This window comes from Hippocampus comes, unplaced genomic scaffold (assembly GCF_001891065.2).
Source record: "Hippocampus comes isolate QL1 unplaced genomic scaffold, H_comes_QL1_v1.1 scaffold82, whole genome shotgun sequence".
Classification (NCBI taxonomy): Eukaryota; Metazoa; Chordata; class Actinopteri; order Syngnathiformes; family Syngnathidae; genus Hippocampus; species Hippocampus comes.
The window spans coordinates 4832078-4844181 of NW_017805135.1; the positions used below are offsets into that span (position 1 = coordinate 4832078).

The 12104-nt window shown below is 43.4% G+C and overlaps 1 protein-coding gene across 1 annotated transcript in view; it reads left to right on the forward strand.

Moving 5' to 3' along the window:
- myo5aa (myosin VAa) overlaps positions 1-12104 on the forward strand; it is a 44783-nt gene that overhangs the window by 4646 nt on the left and 28033 nt on the right. The window contains exons 2-13 of the mRNA XM_019866563.1: positions 1000-1110; positions 3839-4010; positions 4508-4652; positions 5816-5972; positions 6620-6763; positions 7366-7447; positions 9152-9259; positions 10279-10385; positions 10545-10810; positions 11209-11290; positions 11395-11535; positions 11648-11773. Of these exons, the coding sequence (XP_019722122.1) occupies positions 1000-1110; positions 3839-4010; positions 4508-4652; positions 5816-5972; positions 6620-6763; positions 7366-7447; positions 9152-9259; positions 10279-10385; positions 10545-10810; positions 11209-11290; positions 11395-11535; positions 11648-11773 (1641 nt within the window). The remainder of the gene's footprint in view (positions 1-999; positions 1111-3838; positions 4011-4507; positions 4653-5815; positions 5973-6619; positions 6764-7365; positions 7448-9151; positions 9260-10278; positions 10386-10544; positions 10811-11208; positions 11291-11394; positions 11536-11647; positions 11774-12104) is intronic.

The window sequence follows — 12104 nt, forward strand, 5'->3', positions numbered from 1 at the left end:
CTAGCTGGCAGGCTAGCTAGCTATCTACCTAGCTGGCGGGCTGGCCAGCTAGCTGGCGGGCTAGCTAGCTAGCTTGCTAGCTCTCTCGCTCTCTCTCTCTCGCTCTCTCTCTCTCTCTCTCTCTCTCTCTCTCTCTCTCTCTCTCTCTCAGTAAACTTGGGGGAAACCCTGGCACATTTAGGAAAAGGAGGATACTCGAGAATCACTGTCACGGGAATAACAGGCTGGCAAGCGCTACCATGAGAGCATCTGACAGATGTTTGCTACAAATACGATCAAACGAGTCTCCCCCGCGAATGGAAGCCAATGCAGCAGTGGACATCTTGCAGTGGCCAACAGCGCAGACAGAATTTAATCAAATGCAATCAGTCAAATAACATAAAAATACAGTACAATCAACAAAAGCTAACTTTGGAGGACATTTGGGGATTTTCCCCCTCTGGCCATGTGATAACAAGCATTCCCACTCAATCTAGTTACATGCTATTAAGTGGCATGCTCGTTGCAGATGGTATCGCCAATGTAAGGGTGCAATCAGTTGTTATGGTCATTTTTCTTTTTGTGGTCTGATGATCCTGGTTGGGAAGTGGATGATATTGTGAAGTCATCAAACCCACGGTGTCCCCTGCGAGCCTACGTCGTGAGTTTTGAGCTCTGGTTTTGATTCACTTGATCAGCTGTAAATTCAGCACGCTACTGTCTTTCAAGAATAAAGACCAAGTTTGCATTTTTGTTTCACAATTTGAAACAGGTTAGTCGTGTCCTACTAATGTACGTAACGCTTTTTCATCCATATCCATGAACTATCAAGAGTTATCGAAAATTGTACCTATCCCATTTTTTGTTTTGCTGAAATTAGCCAATTTTTATGGGTCGGCTCTGTCCTTCTATTTGTAAAACGAGGTGGCGGGTGGCATTGCAGTGTGCAAACTGAGGTCTCCGCGTGTGTAAGCCCATCAACTGGCTTGATGTCAATTTTTTTTTTCTTGTCTTTCACAGTGTGCTCGGGTGTGGATCCCCGACATCGAAGAAGTGTGGAAGTCGGCCGAGCTGACCAAGGACTACAAAAATGGTGACGCCTCTCTGCAGCTCATGTTGGAGGATGGAAAGGTTCGTCGTGAATCGTCTTGCTGCTACCTCACTTCAGCCCATCTGTTCATCTTCGCACCGCTAAGACACATCAGAGTCTCATTAGCATTATTGGTTTTAGCTTGCAAAACAAATTAGGTTGACCAAGATGCACTTGGAGCAATTTAAATGTACAGCTGCAAAATTCATTCCTCAAAAGCACCACCAGCACTCTTGCGATTCAAGCCTTTATTTGTTTGACATGCAAAACACATCTGTTACGATAAAAATACATTGTTGCATTTAATAGTAAGCATCTCTGGTGAGATGTATTTTGATTTCATTTTTAAAGGTTTTTATCATGTCATTAAATAGCAGTTCTCTGCTGTTACTTTTTTTTTTTTTTTGGTATTGGACTGATGGTTTTCCTAATTGTGACGTCACACGTGTTGGCTTTATTTAGCCAAATCCCCATAGAAGGCCCAGGTTCCAAATGCAAGTCCTGCTGACATTTTCTGCTGTAAAATGTTTCAAAATCCAAACAAATCGCCTTCCAAGGTTCCACTGCACTCGTGCTCGCGCTGCAAAATAGTAGGCTTTGTCCTGTTAGGTTTGCGACATCTCTGTGCTGTAATTAGGCATTCACTGTCACTGCAAACTGTATTTACCGAGAACGAGAGACTAATATCTTGATGTGAATTTTCCAAAAAGCTGTTGCCACGAAGCAAAACATCACGCATTTCCCATGGCCCGATTAGACGTGCATCAGACGGCAGAATATGCTAAACTGCATTTTTCCAGATATTATGTTTGAAGATGAGACGTGCCAGCTAAAAAGCAATTAACAGCAGTGCCACTGTAAACGTATGCGTAAACAACAACATCGTTGAGCGGGGCGCTTTTAACCAAAGTCATGAGGAGCACATCCCATGACATATATCTGATAAGTTACACTTGTCTGTGCCAAATGCATTTGGAATCCATTCAGTAGGGGGGGGGGGGGGGCGTCTTATTGATTATTTCAACGACAGCTACTCGCATGTCCAGTCAGACATGTTGACTTGTAGCAAGTAGCCCCGCGCTGTCCCTCCCAGCGACTTCTCCAAATGGATTTTAACTAAAACTCCGCTGGATGCAGTATGTGAGGGGAAACTTGATTGAATATGTTTCTCCCAATGAAGGCGCGGGTGAGTATACGAGATGGATGCTCTTATAGCTCAGTGTATAAAATTGACATTTTAGACTGAAGCAAAAAAGGGGTACAAGTATCGAGTGATGATCTAATATTTTAGGACAATGACCTTCGGTGACGGATGTCAGTCTATCAAAGTCACCTTACACTTGCCTAAAGCCTCCTGTTTTCATCACTGTTTTTTCTTTTGCTGTTGCTTTCTTTTTTCTTCAGAGAGTGGATGTCATTCAAAAGGGAGTTGAGCAAATCTTACCGAAACCTGATTTTTTTGTTGAATAAATATAGCCTATGGTTGTTGTTGTTGTTGTCTCATGACAATGCAGTTCTGCTTAAATCTGTGTAACCAACAAAGGAAAGTGACCATTTGTTAAAAGTTTGTACATTTTACAAATAAATTCAGTTTACGAGGAATTAAAAAATACATGTATTAAAAATGATAACAATAATTTTGATTCTAACTACAAATAAGGCAAGAATCTTAAAGGAGACTTTTTTACGTTTTATAGAAGTTGATAGGTGCCTCATTCTTCGCTCAAAATACACAAAAGATTAAAATTTTTTGCACTTAACATGAATTTGGAAGTCAAATTGAATTTTTTTTTTTTTTTAATCTTTGTTTTTGGTTTTGGTTTTGCTCTGTCTCGCTAGCACCCCTCGTTTTATATAATAGTCTTTCATTACCATGGGAACCGGCGCGGAGCTGGGGAATGTGACGAGGAGAGTCGCGATTTATTTTATTTTTTTTTTGCCTCAAATGGCCCAGCTTCTAAACTCAAAGGCAAGCAGAGAAAGAGAAAGGAACCCATAAAGTAGCAAAAGAAAGACATTTTAAATCATGTCGGCAACACCAAGCAGCATAATTGAACTCGTCAATTAGTGTATGTGGCGCATGCAGCAAAAGATATCAATGAATACCCCAGGCCCAACGTCGACAACTTTGCAAAGCATTCGAGTGTGCTGCTGATCAGAAGGTCACTACAGCTTTGCTCATCTCCTAGCTTTGACAATATAGCGATTCAGTGTGGTCCAACCATCATTTTAATCTGAAGGATCTTGGTTCTTTAGCCAGCCAATTCATAGGTGGAGAAAATTCGCCATGCTGTTGGAATCCGTAACGATGAGGCAGAAGTGCAGAATGGCACACTCTTGAGTGAGACACAGTTTTAGAAATTAGCTGGTAGCAAACTATTTGGTTAGTTCGAAGGTTTTCACTGCTGTTAGGTGAGCAGACACTGCAAAAAATTTAACTATTTGTATACAAGCAATTAAAAATGAATTGTCCACAGTATGGTCCTTTTTAATCATGCTCGGGCCGGTCTGTGAATCACGCAAATCTCCCTGTAATTTGGCAGCGATTGAAATGCACATGTTCCCCCCCCACAAACTCAAAATATTATTATAATTTTTTTTTCCACGGAATATGGGGCAAATGGGGAAAAATGTAAAAAAAAAAAAAGATCTGTGAAAATGCGAGGCCGGGGGGGCTGAACCATGGGTATGGGGGGTTGGGGGGGGGGGGGGTCGTGTTTATTGAGTGCATGATCTTAATGGCACATCTCTTTATTTTCCCACCCTCAGAATCTTGAGCACAAGCTGGACCCCAAAACCAAGAACCTGCCCTACCTGCGAAACCCTGACATCCTGGTGGGCGAGAATGACCTCACAGCGCTCAGCTACCTCCATGAGCCGGCAGTGCTGCACAACCTCAAAGTCCGCTTCATCGACTCCAAGCTCATCTACACTTATTGCGGTAAGAGGGCAGCGTGCGTTATTGCTGTTGTGGATTGTTAGCGAATGTGAGTCATAGCATTGCAATGGTTTATTACTGAACACAGAATTTCTTCTCTGACTTCTTTTTATTCATGCCAGCTCACCTTATGACACAGTTCACAGATATCGATTCCCAGGTACCGGGAATCTGTACTCATCCGTACTCAGCAATTGGTCCATAATCACCCCCAGTCACCTGATGAGGGAATACAGTTGGACGATGCGCGGGTAGAATGCATTGTGGCCATCTATGACCATGCCTTCCAAGTGTCCTTGAGATGCTTTATTTCTATTCTCTTGTATGACCTTTTTACATGTCTCCTTTTGTTCTGGTATTACAAAACAAGGACTTTTAAAGTGTAAAAAGTGTTCTGCATTATAATGGAAGTTCTCATGAAACTTTCCTTAAAACTTACTGGACATTTCCCCCCCCTTTTCAACCCTGATCATATTTTGGGTGTTCCCTGTGTTTCTCAGGGATTGTTTTGGTGGCCATCAACCCGTATGAGACGCTGCCCATTTACGGGACAGACATCATCAATGCGTACAGCGGTCAGAACATGGGCGACATGGACCCACACATCTTTGCTGTAGCAGAGGAAGCTTACAAACAGATGGCGAGGTTTGTATGATCCCGGACTTGATTGAAGCTTCCTTGTTGCTCTTCTGGGTTTGTCTGTCATATTTAGGGCATGTCACATTTCGAAACAAAATTACAAGGTGCTTATTAATTTGAAAAAAAAAATGAATGCAAACATAGTAAAATACAAAAGAAAATGAGTGAGTGTAAAATACAGTAAAGTAGAATACAATTAAAATGATTTGACCCATGGGACGTTCAAATTTCGATGTTCCTGCATGAATACTTGAATTCTAATAACAACACTTGACTTGTGCAACCTATTGCTTCACTGACATTTCAAATAACAGTGCAGCGAGTGTGTTGCGGAGCCTTTGAGGGGCATTTTGGGTCAATTTAAGATTCCTGCACCCAAAGGGCGGCCCGAACGAGAGTTCATGAAAGAGGGCATTCAAAGGAATATCCTGTCTCCTCAAAGAGAGAGGGAGTGTTCGTTGAGTAGCTCGAGATGGAAAAATGTCAAGCGTCTGGCCCACTTTCTTCTACAATGACATCCCCTGATATCAAAGTACAAAGAAAAAGGAGCTTAGAAGAGAACTGCAGCTTACACTTTATTCCATGTGACACACGACCAGTACATGATGTAATACAAGCCCCCCACCCCCAATTGTTTCTTTTAAACACATAGGAGTGATTTGAGTGTGATTTGAACCCAAATAAGTGTAAAATTTTGCCAAGCAGCAACTACGAAGTCTTTTTGAAGCATGAAATGATTTCAAGAGAAAGGACTTAAGCAGTCAACCCGAGCACATTTTTGGCTTTGTCCGCCCTTCCTGCTTGAGGCTCCTGAGCTCCGTCTGCAACTCGAGAGCTGGAGGCATGAATATCTGCACTTCAGGAATAATTCCCTGTTTTTCTCCCAACACAGGAATGAGCGGAGACAGACATTAGTTGTTGTTTTCGCTCTGGATCGAGCTTCATTCATTGTTTATGTGCCATGGAGCACTGCACCCTCACTCACTCACTCTTCCTCTCACTCGACATTAAAGGGACCATGGAAACTACATCTGTTAGTAGCCGACATGGAAATTCCCTCACTTCACTAAATTCACTCACTTTTTGATTTTTCCAACTTTCCTCTCTAAAGCACGCTGCGCAAAATGTGCCACCCACAAGCAGCGGTTCCATTTATTCCCTTGTTGCAGGGATGAGAGGAACCAGTCCATCATCGTGAGCGGCGAGTCTGGGGCAGGGAAGACCGTATCAGCCAAGTACGCCATGAGATACTTTGCCACGGTCAGTGGCTCAGCCAGCGAGGCCAACGTCGAGGAGAAAGTCTTGGCATCCAACCCCATCATGGAGGTGACTCTCTTATTTCCTCTCTTGCACTCCCCCCGCTATGAGCCTCGCTCCCCTCCTCCTGTCCGCTTCCACCTTGATCCGACCAATCAGAGCGGAGCTCGGGGAATGAATAGAAAGCTTTCTTCCGTCACAGTGATGTCACTGCAACATCTACAACTGCATCAGCCTTTTTCCATATTACAGAACCTGCGTGTGTGTGTGTGTGTGTGTGTGTGTGTGTGTGCGTGCGCGTGCGCGTGTGCAAGAAGGCCAAGGGATGTTTGTGTGAGGCATTTAAATTACTTTGGCTGACGCGGGCAGATTAAATATGCAGTGAAAGACTGAATTGTTGGCCTCGGCAACAAACACACATTGCAGTACAACCTCCCTAGGGTTTGTTCATTTACAACCATATGGAACTGAATCAAGCTGTTGCCATCATAAATTCTATATTATGTAGTCTTGTCACATGACAGGTATGCATTTTTCCCAAGTTAAAATGCAAATATGGAATTTAAAGTGTCCCAGTGTTGGTCGGAAGTATATGTGGTTCATCAAGAAAAACCGCATCCAATGAGGAATTTCTTGTGAATTCAGACTACCCAAATTCTGTTTGACCTCTGCGCCGCAAAATGACAACAGGTTTGTCCCCCCCCCATTCCTGCCAGGCTATCGGAAACGCAAAGACAACTCGGAACGACAACAGCAGTCGCTTTGGGAAGTACATCGAGATCGGCTTCGACAACCGCTACCGAATCATCGGCGCCAACATGAGGACATATCTGCTAGAAAAGTCCAGAGTGGTCTTTCAGGTGAGTGCAGTAACAGATTGGCTATGTTTTATGGGTTTATTTTTCTCCCCTGCTTGTTTAAAGTGATACATGATTGGAAACTGTGGAAGTCAGTTTGGAGGCGCCAAATTTATCAACAAGATGTGTTTTGTTTGAATGGTGCTTTGAAGTGGAAGCATGAATGCCACAGTAAAATGCTATTCATTTATTTTTTTTCTCCATTCATCCTCATGGGGATATGTTGAGAATCAATTCAAGAATTATAAAGGTCTGAAATGAAAGTGGAGTTTAAAAAAAAAATCCGTATGTTGCAGTGCAAACTTCAAGAGCAATAATGAAGGTATTATTGAATTAATACATGTCGGACATTGTCAGTCAAGTTCCATACCCGTGTAAGGTAGTATGTTATCACTTTTCTGCTGGAGTAGGGTGATTATTATGCAAAATTTTTAGTTTGTAGAGTGAGATTATCTCCCAAAATATGTACTAAGGGGTGAAATATGTCGATGCCTAGGACGAGTTAATAAGAAACACATTGGTGTAATTCTCCGCAAGAATTCTATGCACGGATGCCAACATTAATCATGAATTTGTTTGGCCTTTTTGATGATATTGTCTTCCAGGCGGACGAAGAGAGGAATTATCATATCTTTTATCAGCTCTGCGCATCATCTCATCTGCCGGAGTTCAAAAACCTCAAACTGAGTACGTAACGCAAAATGCACACCTACTTGCGAGCCGTGGTTCAGTCCAGTAACATTTTAATGGATACTCTCCACTTTCCCCTCCGCATTTCCAAAAGTAGACGGGAAGGCGTTTTGAATCGCTTATCGCATTTCATGTCACGTTATCCGATGAAGTCACTGCTGCAGTCGCAACACATAACAGTCTGTTGTCCAACACGCTTTCATGCAGTGCACTCCCACTGTGGACCTGCACCTGCTCATCTTAGACATGGAGCGCACACGCGCACACACACACACACGCGCACACACACACACACACACACACACACACACACACACACACACACACACACTTAAAAAAAATAAAAAATAATAATAATAGCCTTACTCTTCTGTCCATTTGAAAAAAAATCTAAAGTTACCCTCGAGCAAAAAGGTTTGCTGACTCCTTGCACTGGGGATGCCATTGACTCACAGCTCCAACAGCCAACGTTCGCCCCCACGGCAACCTCACCACAGGCGTCCAAGTCTCCGGAGAGATTCATGTCAGCCTGACCGTTGACTACCACCTGTGTCACAGGCAGGGGAGATCTGCCGCTGAGACATATCCCATAATCCCATCTGCTTGTGAGAGGGAGGGTATCCCATGACCGGCAGCCGTGACGTCACCCCCCCGCACATAATCATCATCCTCACTGTGGATAAGGGCACGTCCTGAATGCGGCGTGACGTACTTTGTAGTGTGCGCGTGACAGGATGATGTCAGCGGCGTGTCGAGACATGCGGGACACACGTGGACGATTGGAACGGTGAAGAAGGAAATGTATTGTGAGAACGCATGAATCCTTTCTCATTAGAGGTGATTCATAACTTCACTGACAAAACTGGGGTTCAAAGAAACAAGGCAAAAATGTCATGATTTGGGGATTATATTAGATGAATGTTCAAGACAGTAGTCTTGAGGCTAAACAAAATTCTTTTAAAACTACAGTGTAATTCCCCGAAGCTTAATTGTTCGACAGGGCCATAATAACTGCAATCCACTTCCATTTTAACATTCTTGACTGCCATGCAAGTGTAAACATGCACGGGACTGCCACAGCCGAACCTCTAGTCACCTAGCTACTTAGGTAGCAATCAGGCCTGTCGAATTGCTAGTAGGATGCTTCATGACACATGACAAGCGTGAAGGTTGGCGGTCGGCGGTTGAAGAGGACTCCACCTTAACTTTGATAAGGACGACGTGTGTTTCGTGAAAAATGCTAAAAGCTTGTTTTGGGGGTCCGATTCAGTTAGCCGACGAACAAACAGTGTTGAAATCATGAGATGTGGATGAATATGTTGTCTCTGTGTGTGTGCGTGTGTCGCTATGTTACGGCTAGCTAAAGTCACAATGAACACACACACACACACACACACACACACACACACACACACACACACACACACCCACACGCCCACACACACACACACACACACACACACACACACACACACACACACACACACACACACACACGGCTGCCTATTTCCTCTCCTGCTGACTTGCTAGCTTGGTAAATAGAGTAGTTGTGAGTCATATCCGTGCCCCCGTTACCAGGCAACACTTCATGCCTTGATTTAAAGTGTTGGTATGTAAAGAATTATTTTTGCACAACTGATGCACTTTAGACAGGAAGATGAAAGAGTACAGCTGTCTGAAATCGGCTTCTCTCTGCTCCAGGTAACGCAAACGACTTCCTGTACACCCGGCAAGGTTGCAGCCCCATTATTGACGGGGTGGATGACACCAAGGAGCTGTGCACCACCCGACACGCTTTCTCCTTGCTCGGTAACTCATTATTTCAGTCTGTGCGGAATCGCGAACGGACTCAGTGCGGATGTCCGTTCACTATACCTTTGATGTAGACGCTATCCATCCATTCTCGACATCACCGGTCTTTGCGGGGTGATCTCGAGCCTATTCCTGCTGACTTTTGACATGAGGCGTGTTACTCTTTGGACTGGTCGCCAGTCGCTCACAGGGTACATGTAGGCAAACATTCACACTCACATTCAAACCGATGGACAACTTAAGAGTCTTCATTGAACTTGAGAGTCATGTTTTTGGCATGTGAGAAGAAGTCAGACTACGCACTGTCGCTTAAAATTTTGCATGACGTCTGTGTAAATGACTTAACTCCAACTGGGAGTAGCATTTAATGAATGCAAATGCTGTCACCCCCAGCCCCCCACCCCAACTTTTGGCCAGAGGTCCGCGCTCAAATGATTGACATCTAATAATAAGACTCAACCTTAATCCACCTCTATATGACGGTTCATCTATCGCTGTCCCGCTCTAGCGTGAATTTTTCTGTTGAGCATAACATTTGTGTTGAAACATGTTCGCAGTGTATTTGAAAAGTAATGTTTAAGTTTCAGTTATCAATTGGAGTGTGTGGGAGGGCTTAACGATGAAACAAATGATTACCTGTATTTTTTATTCTGTTATTTTCTGTACATTTTAAGGTGGCCGAAGCATTTTCCATTAAATTGATCTTTTTTTTTTTAAAGGGTTTTTATTTCATTTTTTTCAAATGCTTTCTATATTGTAGATTTTCAACCATCGCTGGTGGGTTTGGAACGTAACTCACGAGATGAACAGGGATCATCTTATCCTCATACCCAACATTATGTGAAGTCTCATTTGTGTTTCTTTCACAATTTACCTTCTTTACTGCAATGTTTTTTTTTTTTTTTTTTTTTTTTTTTTTTTTTTTTATTACTTTGGGTGATGCACTCTGTAAATTCCGCCCAGCCTGAGTTACTGTTGCGTTTCCGGTAGAATAACAAAATGTTTTCCCCTCGCAGGGATCAACGAATCCCATCAGATGGGATTGTTTCAAGTTCTGGCTGCTATTCTTCATCTGGGAAATGTGGAGATCAAAGACAAAGATTCCGATAGCAGCTTCATTCCTGTGAGGATATCTTTTGATGCATTCAGACTGTTTTTCTAACTTTTTCATGATATTAGTTCGCCAACTGATTTAGGAAAAATAATTCAATCGCATTAGCTATTCGAGCCACAGGAGGTTATCACGGGAATGATACACGATCTTGTCTCACTCTTCTTGCAGCCCAACAATCATCACTTGACCAAGTTCTGCGAGCTGGTGGGCGTGACCTACGAGGACATGGCTCAGTGGCTGTGCCATCGGAAGTTGAAGACGGCCTCCGAAACCTACATCAAGACCCTCCCCCGGCTGCAGGCCACCAACGCCCGCGACGCCCTGTCCAAGCATATCTACGCCAAGCTCTTCAACTGGATCGTGGAGCACGTCAACAAAGCGCTAGTCACCAATATCAAACAGCACTCCTTCATCGGCGTGCTCGACATTTACGGGTCCGACATCTCATCGACTGTTTATGATGTTGTGTTTTGTTTTTTTTTGCCCTATCCACTACCACCATGGACTTGAAATTCATTTTGCACAAAAAGTAAATGTCATTTAGAAATTATAGCGCGTTTTTGTTACCGTGACAACTCAGCTGACTCCCTTCATCTGGCAGGCAAATGTGCTGCCCGTGGAAGTAAAAGCGCGGAGACTGATAATTCAATCATTTTAACACATAGAGCTGATTCATCCACAACACTGTGTGTATGTGGCATATACTGTCGACACCATCATAATTTTCCAATCCATTATGATTGTGTGTCAGGGTAAAAACATGCAAACCCTGACTGCTTTATTTGAAAACAAGGAGTGATTTTTAAAATGCATGTTCTGTTTTTCTTCCAAGGTTTGAGACATTTGAAATCAACAGCTTCGAGCAGTTCTGTATCAACTATGCCAATGAGAAGCTGCAGCAGCAATTCAACATGGTGCGCAGAATTGTTTTGACATTTAAGTTTTATTTTATTTATTTATTTTTTTGGGACGAAAGCTGGCATCTAAATGTCCATTGTGCGTGATTGTGTGAGTGCAGCACGTGTTCAAGCTCGAGCAGGAGGAGTACATGAAGGAGCAGATCCCCTGGACTCTGATTGACTTCTACGACAATCAGCCCTGCATCAACCTCATCGAAGCCAAGATGGGCGTCCTGGACCTGCTGGATGAAGAGTGTAGGGTATGTTTTAGCACTGTGTACATATATACAAAAATCTCAAACAAAGAAATGTCCTAAGCCAAGTCATTTAGGTTGCTGCACTGGCCTGATTGATGCCTTGTCTTTCCTCCAGATGCCAAAAGGCTCGGATGATTCCTGGGCTCAGAAGTTGTACAACACCCACCTGAAGACGTGCTCCCTTTTTGAGAAGCCGCGCATGTCCAACCGCGCCTTCATCATCCAACATTTTGCCGATAAGGTGGGGCTATTTGCATCGCGCTGACTCATTTCAACCTTTTCAACTCCAATGTTCACCTCAGAACCTTTTTGTGGTTTGAAGAAGTCGTCTTTTTTGAATAAAGGTTCAGGAACAGATTGGCCGCAGCAGCAGTCTTGTGAGCTATTTTTAGAATAGCCGGAGGATTATTTTCTTTATTCTTATCTCAGTTCTCACACGCAAAAAAGGTTTTGAGCGTTTAGAGTGGCTGTTGAGATTCACTTTCGGTGCAACGCCACATTATCGTGTCCGGTTTTAGCCACCGCGCTGTAAGGTTACATATAAACCGATCAAGGACGAACACAGGTTTTCC